The sequence below is a fragment of the Falco biarmicus genome, chromosome 5 (genome assembly GCF_023638135.1).
Source record: "Falco biarmicus isolate bFalBia1 chromosome 5, bFalBia1.pri, whole genome shotgun sequence".
NCBI classification, from domain to species: domain Eukaryota; kingdom Metazoa; phylum Chordata; class Aves; order Falconiformes; family Falconidae; genus Falco; species Falco biarmicus.
The window spans coordinates 80,860,378-80,887,761 of record NC_079292.1 but is presented as its reverse complement, the minus strand read 5'-3'; the positions used below and the strand labels follow the sequence as shown (position 1 = coordinate 80,887,761).

Genomic DNA, 27,384 nt, shown 5'->3' with positions numbered 1-27,384 from the left:
CTGCCCCACTGCTGTGATATTGCCTTACAATCTGGACTGTTGGTTGGAGCTGGCTGCTCTTTCTGTATCTGTTTTGCTTGGGTGCTGTAGGACTGGGTCTTAACTGGGGAGGCACTGCGTTGCTGGCTGTGTTATCTCCCTTGAGTCTGGACCCCTTGTCCTTTAGGGAGTACCTGGCCCTTGCTGCAGCCTAATAAGCAAGGAGCAGATCCAGGTACAGTAATATGATGTATTCTGTGGCTTAAACATAACTTTGAGTGGCAAGAAACTGTGGGGGCAGGGGGAAGCTGAGCATGGGGTTTGGCTCTATTTAGCATTTGGTCATCTAGCATGTTTACTTTGGGATGCCTTCTGGACTAGTTGTGTGTTCCTCCTCTTGTTACAAAGATTCAGCTTGGATGATGTTCGTTGTGTCACTTTTCCTTCTTGTTGGTGTAGGGCATAACTTACCCTGCCACAGCTTGTGTCTCTGCCTGACTGTAGGATTTGCTGATGTCTGTGCATGGGCTGTGTGCAAATTGGCACTTTCAAGGCTTTCTTTTCAACCCTTTGAAATTACATTTTAAAATCAAAAGTGGAAAAACTGCAAGCCTATGATTTCAAGCCCACAAGCCCAATCCTTGTGGTTTTGGGAGGATGGAAGCAGCCAGCTACAAACTGTGAAACAGTTGTACTGGGTCTAGACTACTGTTGCATCCAAAACAGTGGCCATGCGAATGCTTGCAGAAGAATATAAAACCAGGATAAAACACTTTAGTGTTTAGCATATACCAGGGTCTCTTTATGCATAAATTCAAACACTCTTGATACATATGTATCTTGTAATACTGATATTCTTTTTTTTTGCCTGCTTTTGGGGAAAAGAGGAAAAAAAAAAAAAAAAAGAGTACTGCGTTGTAGTGAATCAAATGTTTTTTCTGGCCTAGGTAACGGTCACAACAATTGGTTATGGCGACAAAGTTCCCCAGACGTGGATTGGAAAGACAATAGCTTCCTGTTTTTCGGTATTTGCTATATCTTTCTTTGCTCTGCCAGCGGTAAGTAGAACATGGATCACTTTATTAAGGTGTCTGTCTGCCTTGGGCTCACAATTAGGTAGCTTTAAATTGGTACTTTTGATAGGAAATAATGGGGTTGGGTGTTGCTTCAGAATGTTCATGCACATGTTCTCAAGTGTATGTGTGTCTGTGCACACATATTCAAATGAATGAAACTACTGTATTCGTACTGCTATCACTTTAGAGATGTGGCCTAGAAAGGAGATAAGAATTTTCACTACTCAGAGAACTGGAGCTATTCTGTGAGATAGAGAGAAATGCATTTTTTACCGGCATGTTGGTGCCAGAGATGAAACCTCCTTATTTTCTGCTATTCTGTGATTTATACAAGAACAATTTGGGGTCTTGCAAGGCGAGGAACACTGCCACAAAGCAGAGGTCTAGGAAACTGCATCTGATTTCCTACATGGTAATATAAAGCATTTTGGGACTTTTTTGGAATAGGGGGAAAATAAAGAAAACACCAAAACAATTAGAAAAGACAGAGTATCTCTTCAGTAAATATCAGTTTTAAAGAAACACTTTAAAAATCCCTTTTTTTGAAAAAGAAAAAACATATATTTGACTACTTTACTCAATTTGCCTGGAAAATCAAACCGGGTTCTGACTTTAGTTGTGGGGTTTTTTGTGGCAAGGAATTAGGAATAAGTGCAAAGAATAGCTGTAGATCAGTTGTATCACTGGTATTTACTTCTACCGTTGTGTAGGGTTGCCTTTGGAATGTGACAACCTCTGTGAATGCCTCTGACTTCTGTTACTTGTAGATCACAGCAATAAACACATGCTGTTTATTGAAACTGCATGATGGCAATATCAAAATGCTCAAATTTATTTATTGAAATAAATAGAATTCTGTCAATGTGGATGTCTGAAAATTTGGAACTTTTTCTAAGGGGGTCTTTTATGAAATGTCTATTTCATATGCTAAGTATTTGGTTTAGGCATGTGAAGCTATATTGGAGTATGACTAGTAATTTTGGTTATATTTAGGGTATTCTGGGGTCTGGTTTTGCCCTTAAAGTTCAGCAGAAGCAACGTCAGAAGCATTTCAATAGACAAATCCCAGCTGCAGCCTCTCTGATTCAGGTAAGGCCCCTAACAGTAAAACGCTTACGAGACTATTGGTGAAGGAGTATGACCTAGTAGTTAAAGCACTGAGTATCACAGTTACTAGACTTCTGTAACTTGTGTTTAACCACTTTGTCCTTTTGATCCGCTTCAGTCACTAGAGCAAATTATCTAATTATCTGCCCCCCTCTTATAAGGGAGCATAACAGGCTTTACTAATCTGATAGTCACAGGTGTAATGACACTAACTGGTTGCAATGAGTCTGTTTGAGGAAATAGTAAAAAAAAGTTGTGATAATCTTTAATTCCTAGCTTTTTTTATATTCCCTTGGATCCTGTGCATCTGCCAAAACCTGAGGTGATGAATATGTATACGCATACATACACCTCAGCTTAGGAAAATATCCCAGCATAATATTCTACATGATAATATAAAGAATGCAGTAGTGTGGTGCACAAATACTGAAATGTGGCACACTGCAGAAAAAGGGAAATATCAGCATTCTATGATGCTTGTGGGGGGTTCACTCTGAGGGTTGTATTGTTGTTCTGTTTTTTAAAAAAACACACCTGTGGGCAGGGTTAGAACCTGGCTCCTAAGGAAAACATTACAAAGAACATACTTAAGATCACTGTGTGCTGAGTGTACGATTCCTTGTGCAAATTTACACTCGCCACAGTTATATACAAGGAGGGGTATATTTTATCAGGCATGGTTGTGTGGTATAGCACAGTCATTGCATCTGGAATCCTTTGCAGCATATTTACATTGATTGAAGAAGATTTTTATGTCAGCAAAACCTGACTTATCTGTCCTGCAGGACAACAGTGACTGCTTATTCACTGAGATTATTTGGTTTGAGTTTTCTTATAGACTTTGTGGCGGTGCTATGCAGCAGAGAAATCCTGTAGTTCTACAGCAACATGGAAGATCTACGTTACACCACCGGTGCAAAATACCCCCAAACCACCAGCGCCATCTAGCCCTAGTCTGAGAAAACAGGTAACAGAGTTGGCAGAACTGTCTTCTGTTCTTGCTTTTAATTTGGCGTAACTTGCCAAAATACTTATGAAGTGTTCAAGGACTTCGGAGACGAGAAAGGCATTTACAATGGGACACTTGATTGTTTTCCTTGTGCCACATCATTGTTAATTTAGTTTTTTGTTAAAATATTCCCAAGGGACAAATGTCTTCTAATTTTAAATTTGCCCTGGTGGTCAGACAGGTGCCAATTGTCTGTTGGTTTATCCCCTTTGAAGTCTCCTCTACCTTCTCAAAAGGTAATGTAAATCAATGATGATGCCTTCCCAGTTTGCATTCATTTTGTGTTCATACAGGAAGAAAGGGGAAAGCTAGCTTAAAAATTTGTGCTCACATTCAACATGTGGCTGATGGTATCTATGCTGTTCTTAAGTACTTTTCTCCATAGTACTTTTACTTGGGCAAACTTCTGAGCTACGGCTGCAGTCAAGTGGAATAGTGTTTGTCTACACAGATAAGGTTGCCTAAACATAGTCATGTAGTTCCATTGGCAAGCTTGCCTGGTCTTTGATACCCCTTCTAAAAAGGCCCAGGTCTATAGCAGGTCTAGGTCAGATACCCAGGGTTTCTAAAGTGTTGTTATGCACCTGGTTTTGGGCAGTGAAATCCCACTGATGCCTGTTGCCCAGCAGAGGATTGCAGTACCATTTTCCCACAGCATGTGTAGAAAGATGTAACTACATGATCTGTGTGCATGTATAAGTTTTGGTATTACAGCAGTGCAATTACTCAGTGGTGAGCAGAGTGTGACTTTGCCATGAGACTAGCCACTTCATAACTGGAGGCAGAAAAAACAGGAGGAAAGGGGTAAAGCTGAAGAAAGTTGGGAAGAATGTGTTGTTGAAGAGCAAGCAATCCATGGTAGGAGAGCTGGTAAAAAAAAAAAAAGCTTTAGTGCCCTTAGTGTTTTGGGTTTTTTTTCCCCCCTCTGTTTCTCTCCTGAGAGGGGCTTCCCTAATGTATTTAACCTGAACTACCTTGTGAACTGTTAACCCTGATTCAAGAACATAGTGGTGGTTCTTTCATTTCTTACCAATGGATCATTTTTGCTACTCAAAGGAGACTAGTTCTTTCTCTGCCTTTATTTTAAAGACTTAATTGTGTATTGATCATCTTGTGCATGTTGTAGCACTTTGTTCCCTAGAGAATTCCTGGTTTCTTTTCCTGCTATGAGAGCCCATAATCTTTGGTTTTAGAAGCATTTTGATGTGTGGCAGTGCACCCACTGTCTACAATAAATGCTCATTTCTACCATTTTTCATGTCCAGTTTGATTAAATTCAAACATGTTTTTGTTTAGCTGCAGAGAATTAATTCGAAAAGACTTAATGTAGGCTGTAATAAAATAAGAATTGGGTTACTTAGATCAAGTAGCATTATCCCATTTGTGAATATCTTGAGCCTGCAGCTGTTTGTGTTGATATGTGCAAATACTTGTTCTCTCTGATGTTTCTATCTGCTAACTGTTTAGTGGTCACACCAGAGGCCAGAGTATTTTGCAGAATTGAGTGCAGTAACCCTATGGCTCAGCTGCCTGTCAGAAGGTTACTGTAGCATCAGGTAAATTTAAGTATGGCTCCATCTTTGTTTAGAGGTGTGTGAGTAGGAGAACCAGGTGGGACTAGAGTCAAAGGGTAGGTAGTCATGAAGGCTGGAAATAAATGGTGATGTGACAAGCAGTATTTATATAGCTAGGTAGTGGCAGCATCCGGGAGGCAGGCAGCACAAGCTACGCAGTCAGTATATGACTGGCTGTTAAGTTCATCACTTCTAGGTTGATCACAAAGGTAGATGAAGGCCAGCCTTGGTTGCAACACGCTGAATCCAAACTTTCATTATTTTTTTTTATTCTTATGTACCAATTGTAAGGTGTCTATTAGGTTGCCTCAGGCTTCTAAAATCAGGACATCCTTGACTTTGGAGGCAGGAGGAAGGTTTTATCTTCTTTGAATGTGGCTAATTCGGCATTTTTGGTAAAAAGTGAAATTTTCTTTAGCTGATAAGGCTGCACATTGCCTAGTTCGTAATTCAAAATCTATGGTTATGTTTAATTAGAGCTTCAGAAAGCTGTTACAGCCAAGCTGTGTATACTCAAGTGATTAGTATTTTGGGTGCCTTGAATTTTGGATCCAGTTTGAGAAATCTTACTTTCAGATTTTCAGATTGTGGTAGGCACCTTCTACTAAGAATCAAATTCTTAACAGATTTAAGTTCATAATTCAGAATCAGTGACTCTGAAAACTTCAGCCAAGATTGTAACACTTTCACTGAATTTCAAATGCATTCTTTTAAAAAAAATGCAACTTCAAATGAATTTACTATATAGTGAAGTTCATATGTGTAGCTGTCTGGTTTTTGATAGTATCTTCTCATATCAACCCTTTTCTGCTACCACAGGCTAGAAGATACAAAAGAAAAGGGAAACTAGGCTGTGGTAATGGTTCTGCACCTGTAATAAACCCAGGAGAGAATGTCTTGTCTGTTCCACAGATTACTTATGATCACATTGAACGAGACTACAAAAAAGATGTGTCTTTCTACATCGATGAACCAGAAGGTAATTTACTTTTACTTATGTTCAGGATAGCGTTTTCTTAAGAGACAATGTTAAAGTGAATTGAACTGATGAAGGGAAGATTTCAGTGAAAAAATTTTAAACTAATTGGGAAAGCAAGGTGCCTCGAACCAAGGACAATTACGTAATAAAAACAGGGGGAACACAAATTAAAGGAAATCCTTAGATTCATATGGTGTGAACATCAAAAAAGCTTTATTTGTTTATAAAAGTTACCTTGATTAAGATGTTTGATATACTGTTAATTCTACTTTTAAAAATTATCTTAGAGGTGGATGGAAAGCTTTTTCAGATCTAGCTCACCTTTAAACTTTACTGCACATAGAACCTGAAGGAAGGAAAATAAAACAGGGAAAATATCTACTTGTTGACAGCACCACCTTAAACATTGTGCAAATAAATTGTAATAGCATAAATATTTTTATGCCTGTTCCTATGTCAACTGAGAGGTTTTGATAAGTGGGTTTTCTTAATTTGAAATGTTGTGTGCTGCTATAAGTATTTCGATCTGGAAACTGGCTGAATTTCACTGCTGGGCTAAGATACTGCTTTGTTTGAAGTTTTTTTAATTAAGTTTGTAGTGGAAATGTGGGTATGAAATAGTATTGTTTACTATAAAGTGAGGTTTTTTGAAAGCTAGTTTTCCCACCTTTCCTTTGTCTGATGGAGTTGGGTACACTTGTGCTAGTTCTGGATTTGCCAAGTCTTTAGCATAAAAGGGAGATTGTTTCCCCATAGTATGGAACATAAGCCGTCAGACCTAGATGTGTGCAAAGCCTTGCCAAGTTAACAGAGATAGCCAAAGGTGCTGTCTCTAGTCAAAGGCATGTTATCACGTGGTGCTTTGACCTAGGTTTTCATGTCTTTGACAAACCTGACCATCAACTCTATAAAATTGCTACTCTCATGTGACAATGAAACAGAAAATTTCAGCCTGGAGAGGGCATAGCTGTAGCCTTGATGTGATGGTTTCTTTAATAAAAAGTACTCTTTTTCTCCCAGAGGGCATATGCAGTGTCTTCTATACTGAACACAATTAAAGGCAGGAGTTTCACTGGCCTGCTCTGACTTTACAGATTTGCTACATTGGAGTGTCAATGCAACTTCTGTAATCTATGCTAGAGCAGAGAGAAATGGAATACCAGGGATCTGAGAGCTGTGGCATATTGAGACACATCCTCTAAGGGGTAGGAACACCTGGATCTCACAGGGATTTGAAAAGACCTTCAAACCTCTGCTTCATGCAACTGATAGCTATGAACTGCCATTGTGGGAGGAAGAGTTTCTTTCCTTCACTGATGGAGGTTTTCATTACCACAAGTTCTTCCTTATGTTTTATAATCTTATATAGATCTTGTATCTGTCACTTTGAGGTCAGAATGCTTTTGAGCAGTGGTGGTATTGTTTGTAATTTCCAGTGTTTTTATAGGGTTCTGGGAAAGGGGGTGAAGGGTGTGATATATAAAAAAAGTTTCTACCTTAACTGTATGTCTCTTAATAGAATACTATGTTCGTTCTCAGCATGTTTATCAAAGCTGTGCAGCTTCCCCTGCCGACCATGTAACAGCAGATTTTGCTGAGCATGTTTTGATACTGTGGTATCTGTTGGTGTTGGACAGAAGCCGTGAAGTGTTGTGTAACTTGTAATATTACTGAAGTCAGTTAAGATGCTAAAGACTGTTTGTATTCATGACTCTGCCAGTGCACATTTATTCACTTAAACTATGTTCCTTAAATGTCCATAGTTAATCTGAGCAAAGCTGTGTGCATCAGAGGGAGGAGATAAAAAGACAAGCCTGACAGTTTGGTAACAGAGGAATATGAAAGAATTTTTTCCACTTTTTCTGAAAATATCTTTTGGTTACACCTATAGCTGGCCTAATTCATTCTTGTTTGGAGACAGCCATGCATATTATTCCCTTACCAATTAAGTTTTATCTATTTTTTTCATTCTTTCACACTTTGCCTTAGCCAGTGTCAGGGGTAAGTCACACTTCATTTGATTTTTCTGATTCATTCCTTCTGCTACAAAGCTTCCAGGAATGTAGTTGGCAAACTTAATTGCTCAATTGACTGAACATTCTTGACACCTCAAAAGTTTAAACCTGATTTCTCTCTGTGAAGTTCTCCTTGCCAGAATTAATAGGCTTCTATTCTTGGGAAGTGGAAGTACTAGGCTTCAAGCCTGTAAATTGGGGTATTTTTTTCTTTCAAAAAGCTGGAAGTAGAAAAGGCAGAGAAAATAATAAAAAAAGTAATTGAAAAGGGCAATACCAGTTTCTATTTCAGTGTTATAGTGGAATATTTTATTCATTGGTTGTGGGGGTGGTGTTTGACAGATGATGGCAAACTGAGGTTGAATTAGATCAGTTCTACAGGCCTGACCTAGAAGAAGCAGAGCTGTTGCTTTAAAACAGTTCTTCTAGTCTGCTGCAGTGATCAAATGTGAAAGACACTGTAGGGAGTCCTGAAACAAATGTTTGACAAGCACAGCCAAGAGAATAACAGTCCCACTAAGAAAATTCCTTGTTCTGGGCAGAAATAGACTGAAATAAAGTCAAAATTTCCTTGATGGAGAGGTTTACCTTAATTCAGGAACTGGATTGTGTAAGCACACTTTTTTTCATTAAAATGTGTTTTTTTTTCTTAGGATATTCTGTTCATGTGTCCATGTCCACTCGGCATCTTCTTGGCTTGCTCAAAACTTGCTTAAGAGGCATATCTTTCAAAGATAGGAAAAAATGCCTTCCTTTCTATCTGAAGAGGGTCTGAGAAGAGGGAAGCCTTAAAGCCAAGCTATAGATATGATCAGCATTAAGATTTCTGAGATACTTGTGTATGTGTAATAATAAACATGTATTGAACAGTGCAGAATGTAGGAACTGAATCTTTACATACCATAAATGATGGAATCTTGACACAAACACTGATAACTTAAAAGGAGAACAGTTCCTGACTTAGTTCTGCACCAAGCATGGGGTTTTGTGTGTGACTAACGTAGGGCTCTAACACTAAGAACTTGGCATCCTTGCAGGAATGGAAAGGCTGGAAGTCTTCTGCATTAATAGTTTCCTTGTATGAAATCAAACCTCTCAAAATGAGGAAGCTATTTAGCTGTTCTCTCAATTTCTTTCTAAAGCAAACATTGATTTTTGGAAAAACAATTCTGGAAAATAACTGATGCTGAAGATACTTTAGTGCAGTATACTCTTTCATGGATATCTATTGCTTCTACTGAGGAACTCTTCATACCAAGGTGTACAGTTTAATTTTTTTAGTGATTAAAAACACTCAGTGATCTCATCCTCACCTGAGATTATAGCTGTAACTGTTCTCTACAGTCGTGAAATAAATCTTTACCCGTACTTCTGTCAACTGTTGCATACATGCTCCCCTGCGTTGGGGTCTCTTATCAGGATGACAAGAGATGTATAAACTCTCTGGTGTCTTTAATGTTCCTGGTAAGATTTAACAAAGGCACTTAAGTATTAGGATGTTAGTTACTTACGATAGAGTGAGTGGCAAGTTGTAAAGACTGATGGAAATAGAAGAAATAAAAGTAACATTTGAATGTAACTAAAATCTTTTACATTCACTTGAGTTTCATCTCCAGATAATGGCTATTCCCTGCAATGTATGCTTCTTAAAATGAACTGAATAGCTGTTTCATAATGCTTTTTATTAGGGAGGAAAAAGTTATAAAAACGTGAAAGTTTTTGGACCTTGAAGGTCAGCCTTCTGGGACATCTCCAGCAGATGGAATATATTATTCTGTCAGTTATTGTAGGTTGTATATACAACTCATTATTGTAAGATTCGTCAAAGTCACAGGACTCTCTGTGATAAATCTCTGCTGGGGTAAAAACAAATGTTCCTATTTATCACTGTGCTTTTCTGTTTGCTTTTTTGGAGTTTCTTGTATGCTGACATATTCCTCATATTACACACACACACAGAGACATATTTAAAGTGAAACTGCACAAGAGTAACTTTTCATCAGGAGTGGGGAGAGAACTAATTTTCAATGACCCCTGTAATACCTTTGTAAGTTTTTCTATATAAATTCTGTAATAGTGTTAATGTTGATTTATTCTGTCTGTAATGCTAGTTTGGATGCTGACATTACAGATTTCACCCATCTAGTAATGGGTTGGTTGTTCCTATAAACTGGTTGTATTTCCATTGGGGTGCAGGGAAAGGGCTGCTTTCCCTCAGTGGTGTAGATGGGTTATGATCCGCAGTGCGTGTAAAGAAGCAAACATTTTAAATGAAGTGGATTCATAGATTCTAGTGCTGACAAGCTGAGTGAAAGGTGAGAAAAAACATGTGGCTGAAATTAAGAGAATAAAGCAAACACTAAAGCTTTTGAAGGTCTGCGTAACTGTCAGTAAGTCAGAAAAGCATAAATATAAAGATATGATCCAAATTAGCAAGAGAAAGTATCCAGATACCATGCTTCTGAAAAAGTTGTGCCTTTAATAAGGGGAGTTTAGCAGATGCTGGTGGTTTTGCGGTGAGAATCTATACTAAGCATATACTTAAGCACTGTTTAACTTCTAAATTTGTCAGTCAGTTCAGGACTTGTAGGTAGTAGTGGTACTTGCCTGTGAGTAAGAATTGTGGAAGCATACCTGCTGTATGCCTCTACCAGAAAGCTTTCAGTCCTGGCTGTCCCGAGTGAGAACTTTTCGGTGTATTCCATGGTTCACCTTGCATGACCAAAGTGGATGGTAGAACTGGGGATGGGAAGGAGAGAGAGGCTGAGAGGAAGCCTCTGCCAAACTCGCTCTTGCTTCTGATTAAATTTGGCAGCTTTTGATGCTTAAAAATTTATTTTTGTTCTGCATTTATTCAGCTCCCTGATCTGCCTGACTTAGGACCAGAGTTTAGATTGCTGGTCACACTGGACTGAGCAGGGACTTTTTGTCAGTTGGTCCCAGAGACCATGGGAGTGCATACTGAGAGAAGGTATTTGCAGCTCCCTCAAATTTTTCTGATTAGTAATATTGGTGAAACTGAGGTTTGACTTTTCTAATACAGAAAAAAAAATTGTTTCAAAGACAATACATTTAGATGAAACTTCATGTAGTTGAAAATGTTCCAGCTAACTTCAGATGTGATATAAAACTGAATTTAACTGTTCAGTAGCAAAAGAAAATTTCTGTCTCTAGTCAGACTTTATAATGATGTTTGCTTAGGATAAGTAAAGGTGAATGACAAGGTCATGCTATGGAGTTAAAACCCCAAATGAACAGCAGAAGTCCAGTCCACCACACAGTAGTGGTAGTGGTGTTCCTGGTAAAGTTGACTCTTTAGAACTGGAAAATAAGACCCTATTGATGCACAGCAAGCAGGGGGGGAAGAAATAAAAAATTGAGTTGCTAAGAGGGGCGTACCCCAGAATAGGATGTTTTGTTGTCAGAAGTTTTTCAGGTAGCTGTTAAAACCTTAATCTAGAAAATTAGAGAAGCAAACAAATTGTATATGAGTCCACATATTGCCTAATAATAAAACAAAGACAGGTTTTTACAGTGAAATTAAATTAACCGAACAAATTGCAGGTTGTGAATTGGTAAGCTAATTCACAGTATTGATGTAGCCCTGATAATTTTTGCTTTTGAATTCAGAATATACATTGTGACAGCCTTGTTGTGTAAGTTCCTGGAGAATGAAGGAATAAAATCCAAGACCCTGTCATAGTGGTGTTAAGGGAGAAGTCAACTGTTGACCATAGAGGCAGGAAATAATTTTTTCTTTGTTACGTTTGAGCAACCAGCAGAATTTTCTCACAATAGAGGATTTCGTGGGGTTTTCCTGACATCTGTCTGAAAGAGTGTGTTGGAAAAGCCTACTATTCTGGTGCATTGATATAGAAGGTGGAAGTAAAGGACTGTTCTACCTTTGTGTCTTACTGCTAGAGATTTTGATTAGAATGTATAAAAGGTGTGTGGAGAACACCTATAAAATGACAGGCTTAACTAGCCTTGGCAAGAAGAGAGAAGTGAAATGGAGTTATTGGAGTTTAAGAATGGAAACTCAGAATTAATAAGGTATAGTAGGAAGCAAGACTAAAGTGTCATGCTTGAAGTCTTCTCTAAGCAAGAGGAAGTACATGTTATAAAAGTAAAACTAGACTACAATGCTAGTATAACTGAAATCTTAACCTAATCACTAGTCCAGATCTAGAGTGTTACAAAAAATCAAAGGCAATAAACTTTTTGCATATTTTAAAAGTTGCAATAATAAACCCACAATTTAAACTGTAACACATACTACTTAATTTCTATGTATTTCCTAGCATTTGTGCTTCTCTGGGTCCTAAGGTTTCATTTGCTGCAGGGGGACAAGGGGAAGTGGTACAATGAGTTGTTCAAATCTAGTGTCCTTCACAGGGAGGTATATGATTGTGGTGACAGTTCCTCATTCCTCTCTGAGGATCTGCTTGGGGTCACTTACAAATGTTTCCTAACACACTTTTATGTATTCCTCAATCAGTGTGCAGCTCCATGTTTCATCTGAATGTATACTGTATGTTCCCCTTCATGTATGCCAGATAGTATTCCCAGTTTTTTACCCTTAAACCCAGTTTTGTCCTGTTTCAGGACTGCATTTTTCTTTAACTATTACTGAATTGCTTATAGTTGTAGGTCTCCAGTGCCAAGCCTGTGACCTGTCTCTTATCTCCTGCCTGTATTCTATACACTGCATGCTGTGTTTCCACTTCTAAAGGTCTGAAATGTTCTACCCAGCCTGTATTTCTATAAACTGTCATTATTTAGGTATAAATTTCTCATTCTACTAGAACTGCTGTTACTACTGTAGATCTGAAACTATGCTTGTACAACACAAAGATAAATGAAAGTTAGATATACACACCTGGTCAATTAGAGAAATTGCTGTCACAGCTAAATCAGGCCTGATGAGCCTTATTCCCTAGGTCTTGCAAACTCAGTACAAAGCTTAGGCCCTGTTACTAGCAGTGCTAATACAGGACAACACAGAGTTTGGGAGTCATAGGAACTCCTTAGTGAGCTCACATGAATATCCCAAGCTGTCACTTTTTCAAATGTAGGAAAGGTAGGAACAATCTGGGTAAATGATGAGCTTTTTTAATGACCTAAACCTGAGATAAAAATTTTGTTGGAACAAGTTGCTCAGGGAAGTGTTTGAGTCACCATTCCTGGAGGTATTCAAAAGATGTGGGGCTTAGGGACACGGTTTAGTGGTGGACTTGGTGGTCATGGATGAACAGTTGGACTCAATCATTATCTTAAAGGTCTTTTCCAACCTAAATGATAAGTGTAAATACAGTAATGATGTCAGGAAATAGTCAATGCTTTTTTTTTGACTCAAAATTAACACTGAGTTTGCTAAAACTGACACTACAAATTTTGTCATTTGCTATTATGTGGCTAATGATTCAGTGAGGAGCAAATTAAGTCAGAAGAGAAAGGATTAGGAAAGATACCCTGAAGCCAGTTTACTTCTAATTATCTGGGCTTGTGAAATAAACAGCTAAAGAGTGATCAGAAACTGCCTGAGAGCCACTAACAGGACTGGAAGAGGCTTGTGAGATGCATGGGTCTATAAAGTGCATGCAATTTGTGCTTTGGAAGGGATGAGAAATTTCCATTTCTAGGAAAGCTTATTTCCTGGAACAATGCTGGGGTGGTCAAACTAGCTGTAAAAAAACAAACAACAGAAAACCCAAACAACCCCCAAAAAAACCCCAGACAGTAATAAGGAAACAAGTAATAGTAAACATGAATTGGTCAGGAGCAATCACGTTGAATCACATGGGGAAATTTATCTGTGATGTGGCAATGTGTGCTGTAGATAGAGGCAAAAGACAGTTTACACACTGATTTGAGCCATACTTTCCTGTCTCATCCTTTATATGTGCCTAAACACATGATCTGGATTGTGGCCTAGAAAATTAGCTCAGGCTACTGTAAGAGGGAGTATGATACTTCATGAAATATTTACCAGTGGTTCACTGTTTAACTGAGAAATAAATTTAGAGAGGTTTCTGAGCCTGATGCTATCAAATAATCCCATCAGTGAGATCATGGACTAGAGGAATTTTTATTCAATATGCAGTTGGTATTAACTCAGAAGTGGCTGGGAGCACTTTGGGAGACTGCCTGTAAGCTTCCCACAGAGGCAGCAATGCTCAGGCAATTGGCTCCTGTCTCGTGTTCCCTTGCTAATCCTGTATCTCACTAATTTACTGCAGTGATCTGTCTCCACTTTTGATACTGAGTACAAAGGCAGCTGTTTGACCTGATCTCTAGTCTGTTAACCAGCTGTTTATGGTACAGATGCCACAGTGTGGAAGAGAGAACCTCCTCGCTGCATAGCATGGGGGGTATGCATTGTGCTCAAATGAGCCCTTGTAGGCAGAGCCTTTTCCGCTATGGCATAGCAGTGCAGCACCTGCCCTTCTTGAGGTCATATGATCCAAATTCTTTTGGGGAAGTGAGGGTAGCCTTTGAGAGAAGGGGGTGGGGGGGGTGGAGGGGAAAGCAGTTTGGGATTCAAGGGTTCTCTTATGGAGAGCTCAAACTCTGGTTAAGACCACAATTTTCTAATTAGTTAAGTGTAGAGGAATGAAGGCAGTGGGTTCGTTAGCATTGATAACATGCAGCTGTGGCCTTGCCTCAGCGGCAGCGGGTTGATTGACATGGATGATGTGCAGGTGTAGCTCGTTCCTGCTCAGTGGTTAAATACCCTGAGGAGTGTGGGAGAGGAGATGGGATGGAGGAGGAGCAGTGTGGTCTGTCCTCTGGAGGAAGGAGATACAGCCCAGACAGTAGAACCTGGCCAAAGGTAAAGCCTTGTTGCAGCCAGCTAGTTTGATTGTGCTGCAACAGTTAAGTAACTTTTAATATTAAGAATTATAATGCAGATTGTGCATCAGGGAATGGGGAGCTAATATATAAATGGAGGTTGCCTGGGGAAACAGTCTATGAAACTTGCCTTTAAAAGCACAGATAAACGTGCTACACAACTCGGGTTTTTTTCACCACTGCTGCTTTAGAATGTTATCTTGTTAAATGTTTCAGTGAGGTAGCAATGGACTCACTCCAGTGCAGCTCAAAATATGTAGTCCATCATGCCACAGACCAAACTTCAAACATCAGTAACTTAATTTCAAAATAGCAAGGTACAGCAAAAGGGAAGGAGGGGGAAACCCAACCAGTGCTAAGGCCAGCAGTAACATACAGAGCAACTGAGTACTGTAGACTGAAATTTTCCATTGCAGTTCACTAGTGACTGTATGGAAGCGTAGGCCTTTTTGCACCACCTCAGGGCCAACTCACTGAAGGTGAGAAGTGGGTACTTCATCTTATAAATGGAAATAAGGGCAACTTTTTGCATTGCCTCCTCTTTTGCCTGTGTGTGTACTAGTTTTGTAAAAAGCAGAGGACTGACAACTTTTGTGTCAAACTCCTTTTTTCCACAAAATTAGCAGAGGTGGCTAGAGACTGTTAAAATGAGAATGGAAGACAATGACAAAGCTCCTGTATGTGTAGTAAGGGGCTGTTAGACTGCAATGGAAACCCTGTTTTGGTGTTTGAGGCTGTTTGTAGAAGGTTTCTGTCCTGTTGAGGAGGGAGCACAGCATGAGTCAGTGTTCCTGGATTCTGTTGCTAGCTCTGTTACTGATTTGCTATGTGACCTTGGGCAGACAATTAACTCGCTGTGCTTCAGTTGCGTCATCTGTTAAATGAATATAAGTCTTGTCTCTGTCACAAAGATATTGTGAGTCTTAATTGTTTATGAAGTGTTTTTAGACTGACACAGCATTACAGAAGTGAAGAATGCTATTAGTCAATGCAGTATTAAACATAGGCTTACATGTTTGTTTATTGTTAGCATAAACAAGGAGGAGTGGTCATCGGGAATGTCAGCTTCTGCAAGAAGAGAAGCTGATTTTTGCAGAAAATGTAGTGAATGCTTTGTGGGGAAAATATGTGATCTAATACAGAATGTAAAGCTACTTCTTAGTTACCAAAACTTGTCCTTTCTGGTGGGAATGACAAAACATTATTGTGGGAGATCAGGGCATTGTGTTAAAAAAGAAAAGCTATAAAGCTATATTTTTTTTTAACCAGTTCTGCTTAAAGGGTGGAATAGTAAATATACTTCTACTACTCTTTTTAATACACTTTTTGTCTTGAGTGTGTGAGTTACATGCTTTTCAAGACATTATTTGGCATATTGTACCTTGTATGAAAGCTGAAAAGACTCCAGAACTAGAAGTAAAATAAACTCTGGTTCTTTGGGGTGTGTGTGGTGTGTTTGTATGTGTATAGATACATATGCAATACTGGCCATTACTTAAATCGAAAAGAAAAAATTAAGTGTTCTCTTTCTTGGTTTAGCTCTCTGTTTAAATAACCAGGTGTTACCAAACTAAAATTGTTCAGAAAGTTGATATGTCTGTTTGCAGTCTCATATCAGATGATGTTTTAAAAATAATTTTGATATACAGGGATTCATGGTGTTCTTTCTAGATTTTCCTAACCACAAATCTATGGAAATCTCTCCTTTTATTTCTGTGCTTTGGAAATTCTTCTATGCAGCACCTAGAATAAGTGCTGTGATGGAAAATCTGGCCTGTCAACTTGCTTAAAGATACATGTGCGAGTGACTTCTACACATTACTGTCAGTTTAATCTTATCAGGTATTAAAAAAACTCTGTATGTCTGAGTATAGGAGGAGAGAAGTCTAATAAAACTTTGCTTCAACCTCTGTATGCAGTGAAAACTGACACATTCCACTCTCAGACAATGATCTTTGCTGTTTGCAAGTGAACGTTCAAAAACTCTCCAGAGGGCTAGCCAGATATAGCTAGGCAATCCCCACATTTAAAGTGGTCTTGATTGCTGTTACATCGTGAGTCTTCACACTTGAATAATTTTGAATTTATACCTGCTGTATCTATTACTGGCTAAGATTTTCTTTCTACTGTTCTTGTGAATGTTATGTCTGAGAACCTGAAACCAATGTATTTTTCTATCCTTTTCAAATGGAGTGGTGGGTTGTTAGGGTGGTGCCAGTATTGCACCCTGCCGTGATTGGTTCTAGTGACACTAACATTTTCCTGTTTTATTTCTGCTTCAGTAGAAAGTAGTATATGCTATCAGAGTGGCTGTGTCTTAGCGATATACATAATTAAGGCATTCCAAAGATTAGTTTTTGTTATCTTTCCTGTTAATCCTGATCTGCCTAAGATCTGACAGACTAGAAGTGAAAAGAATTAATTGCTCTGAAGGCTGTCCAGTCTTTCCTTAATAATGAAAATCTGGGAAAATAGGTGCTGCCCCATCTTTCTGCCAGTTAGAGGCAATCAAGAACTCTAAATAAGAGTATTTTTTATGATTATTGCAAAAAAGAAAAGCAGTTGCTTGTCATTTACGTAACCTTGCTTGGGCTGAACTTAATCAGCAGAAAACATCTGGAACTGATTCCCCTTCGATTTGGAATGTCCAGTAATCTGCTGTGTACATACAGCTAGTGCACCTTTAGCATTAAAAGACTTGGCTAAACAATCTTTTGCAATGTTGTTATCTTTTGGAAAGAAAAGAGGAAGCAAGAGTAATTTCCTAATGAGCAAACATTTGCAATGCTTTGTATAGGTTGCATTGTACATTGATTTTGTGCAGCTGTTGTATGAAATCTATTGATCAGAGTTAATAAATTTCTAAGTGAGTAACACTGCTTATTTGAATTGATTAAAATTGGGCCAAATTCTGAACTCTTTAGCATTGCTTGACTTGTTACTTTTTTTGCTAGAGTGCAGTGTTGAATTATGAGCAAACTTGGAGGATGTAAAAAGCTGCTGCCTATGGTCTTACAAGTGGTGTTCCTTAAAATTCTTAGTCTTTCTTGTAGGACTAGGGTGTTGGACTTCCACAGTAAGCTATTGATAACTGCTTTTCACATGACTTTTCTGTTAAATAAAACTAAAGAAATCACTGAATTGGATAGTAATAATGGACAAAATGCTAACCATTGTTAAAAATCCACTCAGTGGGAGATATGTGGAAAAATCACTAATGTGTTTAAGCAATGTTTCACGCGGACAATGCATTCCTTTACAAGGGAAATTGGAAAAACTGGAATGTATACTCTTTTTCAATATATTGAACAATCCTGTTCACTTGTGGAAGAACACTTAAATTAACCTCTTTAGAAACTTTAATGGAGTAAACGTATCTCTGGGAAAACCTCTTCCTTAGTATTATCCTGCAGAGAAATTTGCACCGACTATCCTAGCTGACTTAGCAATAATTTCTATGGGAATTCCTCTGGGGGTAAGGCTCACAGAATTAGGGGGAATGGGTGATGAAATGCTTTGGACGTCCTTTCCTCTCTGCTTTGCACTTCTGTTAGGGAGTTGTTTTGCTTTATTGACATTAGCATGGAAGGAAAGACTCCTATATGGCACCCTACTGCCTTGTATTATGAAAAAATACAGATGCAATCGGTGCTACCCAATACAGCAGAAAAGTACCCACCCTGGAAATGTATAACACCACAGTTTTTTTTATTATGTATTTTAATAATGTATTTTTTTATTAAGCATCTTCCAGCAGTGGTAATCCACCATTAAGGAAAAAAACCTCCTGGGGTTTCTTCTCTTTCATTTTTACTATGGTCTGTAGCATGGGGTCTCACCAACAGGAGCATTGTGTGTAGTTGGCATGGACTTAAACTCCTCTGTAAAAGGAGAATAATATATTTTTCATCTTTGAGGTGAATTACGGGGAGAGCATCTGTAACACAATTCTGATAACTAATTCCAGGAATTCTGGCTTGCTCACAATCTGGTCCTGAATCTGCTTCATGGGTACATAAACTGTGACTGCTCTGACCCTTTGGATCCATTTGTATTCCTTTAGGTATTATATTATGCTGAGTTCTCAGAACTTGATTCCAGTTGTCAAAAAAATTTCTTAAGCAGCATAATGCCAGTATTTGTTGACAGTGGCTTTTTCATTCTGTTTTTAATGGGGTGAATCGGACCATGGCAATGGGATAGTCTAGACCTCGTTGTATTAACTCAATTAAGTTCCATTTCAGGTCAGATTGACCTGAGTCTATCCTAGATTAGTTTGTGCTGAGTGAGGTATCATGAAGTAAGTATGTGTCAGAAGCCCTAGATAGAAGTCTACAAGTTTCTCTTGCTGTTTATTTGAAGGGTTTAGATTGGCTACTGTTTCTATAACCTTGTAAAATAAAGAGATTGCACTAGATCTTGGTGTACAGGGGGAGGGGCAGCAGCTTAAGGTTTACAGGGATGAATTTAGACAGCCTGAGCAGAAGGTATATGTGCAATAGTATGTGGAGACTTGCCTTAGAGTAATAAAATACTTCTTAACACTGATATTTTTCCTTTTCTTGCTGGAGAAATGGTATCTCTGGAAGTTCTGCAGTTGCACTGTTTTTAATAAGGTAAAATCACTTTCATAAATCAGTAGGCCTATTCACATGTCATATGAATGACACCAGTTTTAGATGATAGAGATTTACTCAGATAAGATGACGATGGCAGTTTTTATGGGGAATTGGTTTGCCTGGTAAAGATCCTCAATTTACATTATTTGCTGTCTTCTGCTTCAGTCTTCTTAAAAGGGTAAAGATGTTTTTGCTAGATAAATAAACGCATATAGTATATGCCAAACTCAGACATGCTCTGCTTGGAGTGGAAACAGTCTTGAGGACAGAAATGCTTTTTGAACCTCTCTTTACAAACAGAGAGCAAGGCAATTTAAGTTGGTGTCCATAAAATCTGCATCAGTAGCAATTTCTAAAAAAAAAAAAAAAACCACCAAAAATCCACCAAAAATTAATTTTAACAAGTTTGCTGTTTAATAGTTTAAAGCATTGAATTCAGAGTAAGGCTTAAGGAGATCTCTGATGCTCTCTTCTACCTCCATCTCTGTATCTTCCCTCTCCAACGTGGGATGTATGTTAGTGTTCTCCTTTCATAGGATGCAATCACACATCTACAGTCTTTTCTCTTCCTTCCTACATTTAGATGCTGCTGTGACTGGATCATGTAATTCTTTTCTATGTGAGGTGGAATTGCCAGAGAGATTTTTTTTCAATGTTTATCTTGTTAGCTTCTCTGCCAGCCATCTGAAGAAACTATGCTGCATGGAGATAGAATGTCTTAGCCTTGCACATCCTCCCTTGTGTAGTGCAAATGTGTCCCACCTCAAATGATGAAAATGTAGCTTTTTTTCCAAGAAACTCTCTCCAAAGAAATTGATGACTTAGCCATGAAAAAATGAAGGAATTGTTGTAGAAAGATTCTCTTAAAATTCAGTGATCTCATCTAAACAGTTGCTTTTGCAACTGAACAACTACTCCAGGGTAAATAAGGGTGTTGAGTTTGTCTCCGTGCTGCCAGCTTTCACTTAACCTGTGTTAAACTGCAAGTAATAGAGTATGTTGTGCTGGCTGCCTATCTATAAGGACCTCAGAATGGAACAGGAGAGTGCTAAGGTTTTAGCTGTGAATCTCTTGTAGTATTGGATGAGAGTGATTACATCTTGGCATAACACAAGCAGGTCCTTGTCAAGTAAGTACCTCTTTGCCATGATAGCAAATATCATCATTATAATAACGTTTACAAAGCCAGAAGTGGTCAGTACTTTGAACCAAGCAGCAAGATCTTCCCTTCACTTGTGACTTCAACCTAATTTAAAACTGTTTGAGATGAAAAAAGAACTGTGTCCAAATCTGGATAAGAGAACACTAAAGCATTTATAGCTTGAAAGCCAACTTGTAAGGCATGGATTTTTTGGAACATTTGGGACAGGTTCCCCCACAGAAGAACATAATCAATGCTCAGAGCAAGGAAGTAATGTCACAAGAGCCTCATTGAAAAGGAAAGGGTGGTGTGGTGGGTGTGTGTGTGATGGGGAACAAGGTGTTATTTTTCCCTGCTGGTCTGAAAGCAAATCTCCAAAAGCTTTGTGTACTACAGACCAGTAGCCTTTATGATGCTAAGAGTCCACATGGCAGTGTAAATATTGGGTCTTAATGCTTTAGGATTGTAATAAGTATTTACCTTTATCCTCTAAAAAGAAGAAATTTGCCTGTTGGGCTATGCCTTTCTTACTTCCAGAGTCTGTAATATGTTCCTATAAAGGTTTATTGGAATGATATTCACTCTACTTACAACCTTGTAAAGGTAGGGTATGACATGGCGTGATTAGTGTCATATTTTTTTTTCCCCATAGCAACATTAATAATCCTTGAGGCCAGTGAATGAATTTTCCATTCACTGTGCAAGTGCACATTCAGATCTGTACTATAATCAGTGTAAACAAATTGTGATGTATTCTGAACTACACGTGAACAAATTTAATGGGTGAGATGACCTGTCAAGAATTCTTGGGTACCACCTCAGACTTGGAAAGTTCCACAGCTGCAGAACACCAGAAGTTCTCTGTGAAGCTAGCACTATATATTTGCCCTGTCCTTGTGCATCTGCTCTTCACCTCTGTTGGAGACAAGGCAGTGCATAATACAGTTTGTCCTGATTTGCTGTTATCTGATATTAGGAAAATCCAGCTGGTTTTTCTGTTTCAGCAGTTGTTCAAAAGTGGAAACCATTCCAGGATGGTATGTATATGTTGGCTTTTGAATGACCATAGAATCCTGCTACCCCTCCATGTATACTTACAAGAAAGATATAATTAGTAATTTATTTTGTCAGATTTAATGGATGAAGCAAAGTGATTATAATTTCAAACCATTCCTGAATCAACACTTGAGGAGTCTTAAATAGTCTTTATGTAGACTGTGTCTGGTTTGCCGAAGGTAAAGGTAGAGGCAGAATTACCTGTTCTATTCTAACCTAGTCTCTGAATGAAATAGAAGTTGTTTTGGAACAAAGTCCCTTTACTTGTCTTCAAAACCCAGTCTTGCTATGGCAAGGAGCTAGTACCCATGCTCAGATAATTGACTCAAGTCAGGTGTGCTTTTGGCTCTATCCACTGGACACAGTAATAGTAATATGGTGCTTTCTTCAGAGGTCCTTCTTGGCACTCAGGCAGCAGCAAAGGCTTGTGAAATCTATTGTGAGGAAAATCAAGCTCAAGTAATTTAGGGAGAACCCCTCAAGGTATTGATGAAACTGTCAAATGTTTGCATTACTTCAAAAGGAGACAGTACTCCATAGCTGTCTAAAACATCTTACAAAACAGTGTTGCTGATGGAAAGTTTTGCCAGGGCTGATTGATTTTTTTGTTTTTTCCCTACAAGAGAAACTCAGTCTTGAGCAATGTTTTTAATTTCAGCTATAAATGCGTGTGTTAGTTTACTTAACAATCAACATAACTTTCTGTGAGTTCTTACAAGCTGAAGAAATTTACCCAAGGACTCTAACAAAGTTATTCTAGAAACAATTTTATTTCAGTTATTATAAGATCCTAGCATGTTTTAAGACCAAAGATAGAAGCTGGGAAATGCTGTTTGGATCCTTCAACTGAATTAAGACACTGAGTGATATCTGAATCTTTCATGCTACAGAAAAGTTAAAATAATGCTCTGCAAGGGAAGTCTAGTTTGCCTGCTAACAAATAGCAGAACTTCTTCACTCAGTAGCACAAAGACCACCATCCTAATCATGTTTGCTGTTTCTGTCCTTTTGACAATATATCTGAAAGTTAGTCATGTTTAGAAAACAAATTACACTTGCTTTTTTTTTTTTCAGTTAAAAGAAAAATAATTGTTTGGAAATCAAGACAGTATCATGGAAGTCTGGGTTTTTTGTTGCCCCCTGTTGCCTCTGTTAGTTATACATCTGTAGCTGAGCGTATACAAAAATGTTTATTCTAAATCATGAGATAATGGCACTAAGAGCTGAGCTATGTCGCTTTCACACATAGAAAAGATGAATTTGTGTCTCATTCCTCAGTAACGTGGCTTAATAAAGCGCAGATGGAACAAAAGTCTTGTAATGGGACTGATAGGGTAAAAAAGTATATATCTGCTGTGATTTGTATAGTATCTGCTTTCTCTGAAGATGCTGATCGTAGTCAAGTCACTCAAATTCAGCATTCATACAGATTTCTGGGATCATCAGAAACTACAGCCAGTTCATAATGTACTGACCTTTGTATTTGGCTGTCTGTGCGCTAGCAGTGATTTTTCTCAGTTTATGCTTTTCAGGCCTTCATTGCACATCTCTTCAAGAGGAGCACACTATGCTCTATGGAGATGCATTTTATGGGGGGAGAGGGTCAGTCAAACTGGGAAGTGCACGATGTGCTTAATTAGAGTAAGCTTTCTTCATCCTCTTGCACACAGGTCCTTTAGTGAAAGGAAAGGTGAGACATTAAGTGGAGCTGTGTGTCTAGTTACATCTGTCAGTGTGGTTGTTGCCATCACTGATTTTTTTTTTTTCCTAAGCAAAAATCATGGCCTGCTGCCAGAGGATAATCAAGGTCACTCTGAGCCTCAGGAGCTACAGGACACATTCAAATGTGTTTCCACAATATCATCAGAAATGAAAGATTTTAGGCCTCTAGCAGAGGGACTGTCAACTCAGAGTTGTATCTCTGTTATAAACATCACTGTTGCCTTGTCGTGTAAACTTTTTTGTTGCTATTGGGAGTGTAGAATACTAACTATGCTAACTTTCTAAAGATAGTAATTTGAGTCTCAAAAAATTGAATTCAAGTTGTGTTTTATTTGTAGAAGCAAAAGCTTAGCAACTTCTTTGCAATAAAAGTAAGTTTAAGAGAAGCTTAAAAATATTTTCAATATTTCCTAATGAAAAGTCTGCATGAGCAGAGAAAGCAGGAATGTAGTAGTATTAGTGAATGCATATACTGGTTGAGCTCTGAAGTAATAGTTGAAGACTCCATTAACTTAATTTTAAATAAAAAGCAATCAGTGGATTTGCATCATTTCTAGGAAGATAACTTATGGGTGTGTGTGTGTGCTTATAAGGTGTTACAGTTCAAATTCTATCATCTGAAGACCCAACAGAAAAAATACAATATTGGGTACACCTAACAATGGCAGTTTTTAAATTCTTAGATAGATGAACCTCACACTTTTATGCAGAATACTGCCTACCTAAAATATCTTCACATTCAACATTTCACAAAGAAGTATTTAGAACAAATGCATTTGAAATAGGAAGCGAGCACTCCCATAAAGTTTCTTTTCATCTGGAATGTACAGGATAACTGCTGGAGCTTTAGGCAGGAATAGTTTTCATTTAGTGCAGTCAATAGCTACAGATTATTTTGCTGAACTTGCTTTGAGTTTTAGGACAAATGGCAAATATTTCCTCTAGTATCAAGATTTACTTCAATTTACAGCATTTTTCTGGTCGGGACATAATAAGCAGATTGGTAACAATGTATGTCTTGAGTTCATACTTAACTGCTAGTCAATGGGAAATAATTGTACAAAGATTCAATTGTGTGATGCAAAGAAATTTATTTGACCAGCAAATAATTGTAGCATATTTCACTATAATTACAATAACTGGGTTTTGTATTCTTCCGAGTCAAAACATTGACAACAATTCAGAAGATGTTTCTGATTTTACTGTCACTGCAATTTATGTACTTTGACCATTAACAGTCATGAAAAATAAAAATGTTTTCAGACTGGTTTATTTTCTCTAATAGCCACACTAAAACTGTACTTCCTTTTTAAAATAAACATTTTTATTATAATGGCAGCTCTGAATCCTATAATGGAAAGTAACCCTCCATATTTATATTACATGATACATTCCCTGTGTTTAATTCTAAGTGTTTGTATGTGTTAAGTTCTATCCTTGCAGAGCTAACAAGCTGCCAAATTAAATTTCACTGGCTATTAATTGTTTCATTTTAAGGTCAAGTTCTTGTCCTTTAGAAAAATAAAAAAGGCAAGCAGTGGAGAAGGATTGCTTTCAAAGCTATTTTTCTTTTCTGTTTTTTTTTCTTGACTGTTCTTATTGTATGTTTTGCTCTTCTGAATACTGAACTAACAGTCAAGTATTGCTAGCCCTAAAAAGTCAAATGCATTAATATTGGTCATTTGAATTTAGTCTTGGAGAGTTGACCTCTGAACACATTCACAAGGTGTAGGTGGTATCTCCAACTCAGAAAATGTGTTCAAAATACACATGCAAGAATCATCAGATAAGAAATAGAATGAAGGTTCAGTTTTACTTAAGAGAAAAAGAAGATATTTTTGAAGTTGAAATAAGTAAAAAAAAAAAAATTGCTATAGAATACTGAGAAACATTGTTTTAATGTCATTTGAATACAAATTGTCTTGTTAGATGTTTTTCCAAAGGTGTCCAGTTCATATTCCTCCTGAACCAGCTGTGGCAGCATCTCCTGCACATTAGGCTGAAAAGTAGCTTATTGATGACAATAGATGTCAGCAATTTATTCTGCGCTGTTTCAGGCACCGAGTGTTAATGACAAACAAACTGCTGCAGCAGAATTGGAGTTACTCTGCAGAAAGTAGCAGATTTGCTCAATTATTGACATGTTTAATGCAAGACTATGTAGTATTAAGCCAGCAAACCTGTGAAGAAAAGAAACAGGAGAGGAAGGTTATGGAAGGATTTCTTGTTGATTATGAAGTTGGCATAATAAACATGTTCAAATATGTTCCAGGACAGATTTTTGCGAGATGTTTGAGTAGATGAGGTACCTGCTCTCATCACATAAAGGATAACCTCAGTGTCTGAGAAGTCTTAGATAGGATAGGTAGGTAGGTGCTTTGCTTTGCGCAAATGTTCTTTTTCCTGTTGATGTCACTTCCTGCTTTTTTCCTGCTGAGGTAATTCTTCTACTACTGCCATGTGCCACAGTTAATAGCTGAACTGTATCTGCTGTGCAATTCCCTCTGTGGGTTTCTCTGAATATTCCTCTTCCCCAGCTAACCAGGAAAATCTGTTTTCCAACCTTGTTGCCAGACCTTATCCCTTATTGCCATCCATATCAACTGCATACATGTCACTGAGTTTGGAAGCCTGCTTTTTGTGTTTAGGAGAAATAGCTTTCATAAGAAGGCATTACATTTTTCAGGAACAGAGCTCAAGAGAGAAGATATCTTAAAACAAAGATGTCAATGTTCACTTCTATATGCACGTAGAAACCTGGCTAACTACCTGAGATACACATGTATAGACCCTGTATCTTAAAAGAAGGGAGACTTCTATGCATGATTCAGGCTGAAAATGAGAAACCCCTCTAGGGTTCAGTTTCTGGCTGCCTGTTTCTCTGTCTTCCTTGTCTTTGGGGTCTTCTAGTCTGTTTGGCTCAGTAAGATGGATGAAAAAAGTCCATAGAGGTAAACTTTGCAACAAATAGTGGTTCTAAGTTATGCACATGCTGTTATGCACACACATGGAAAAAGCTATCTTGTTTGCACAGTTGTATGCAGTCCTGAAATATGGTGTCCTTTTTTCCTGTGAAAGGCAAGAGGTCAGAAGTAAGCATCCAGGCAGTTGGACCACATACCTAGCCATGAAGTAAATATTCATATTAGTCTAACATGCAGTATGACTAAATGATGATAGCAGAATGACTACAGCTTACTCACAGCTAGCAGCATTTAGCACAGTTTAAAAAAAAAAAAGTCACATCTGACACTTTTTTTTTTTTTTTTTTTTTGGAACAAGTTTTAGCTTGCTATTCTGACAAGGAACTAAAAACCATTTCCTCTAGCTTTCTATTGTGGCTCATTCCCCTGAGGAAAACTGAAAACAAATCCTGGGTATAATACAACCAGAAATGTAAAAGTTAAAATGCTAGATTAGTAGCTTTTCTTTGTCATTTAGCTCCATGTTTTCATTAATGCTTTTATCACCTCACAATCAATAGACCTTTAAAAATAATTTGCTCAGATTAAATTGGCCAAGGAAAATCCTGTCTTAACTTAATGCTTTTGAAAGGAACTGAACTAAGTGCAATGGAAATCATAGCTTGCTATCTGAACAGATAGTGAGTGGCACCAACACTGCATGCTTCTCTACTATGTTCCATTAATCTCCAGTTCTCTTCTGGCAGGTCATATCTGTCTATGAGTAGGTACTTACAACTCTTTGTGCAATTGGTCCCTGGCCACTTTTCTGAATCTATCAACAAACCTGCTTGTCAGTTAATGCCAAACATTACGCAGGTTCAGTGGTATGGATGTTTGCTTGCTCTACAAATTATTTTGTACAAAATATTCTGCTAAATGTTCTAAGCTAATATGTTTGATTTAAGGAAAGATGTTGATTTGGTGCTGGATGTATTTTTTAAGTAGTTCTATAACTATGATACTGTAGAAAATTTTTGGTGGTTTTTTTGTGAATGTGTTGCATCCTTCTTGTTTGCTAGGTCTTACAAAGATGTTCAGGCAGTTGAGTAGGTAACAGTTTCTTCTTATATATTCAAAAGTATGTTTCCTTGTTTTCTCTTTACGTGTTTTCCAGTAATACATGCCTTTTGTGATTTTGAATTTTGTGTTGGTATTCATTTACATTTCCATGCTGTCCTGATAGATGTAAAGAGTGGTTGTGGTTCCATGGGGTGTAAGTCAGTATGTAATTTGTCCTGCAGGCTTATCTAAACAAAAGAATGTACAACAAATAAAGTCAGCATTAGTGC

The 27,384-nt window shown here is 37.9% G+C and overlaps 1 protein-coding gene across 1 annotated transcript in view; it reads left to right on the top strand.

Moving 5' to 3' along the window:
* Window positions 1-27,384, top strand: part of LOC130150829 (potassium voltage-gated channel subfamily KQT member 1-like) — a 510,862-nt gene that overhangs the window by 65,099 nt on the left and 418,379 nt on the right. The window contains exons 7-10 of the mRNA XM_056342106.1: window positions 927-1,037; window positions 2,049-2,144; window positions 3,001-3,129; window positions 5,565-5,724. Coding sequence (XP_056198081.1) covers window positions 927-1,037; window positions 2,049-2,144; window positions 3,001-3,129; window positions 5,565-5,724 — 496 coding nt within the window. The remainder of the gene's footprint in view (window positions 1-926; window positions 1,038-2,048; window positions 2,145-3,000; window positions 3,130-5,564; window positions 5,725-27,384) is intronic.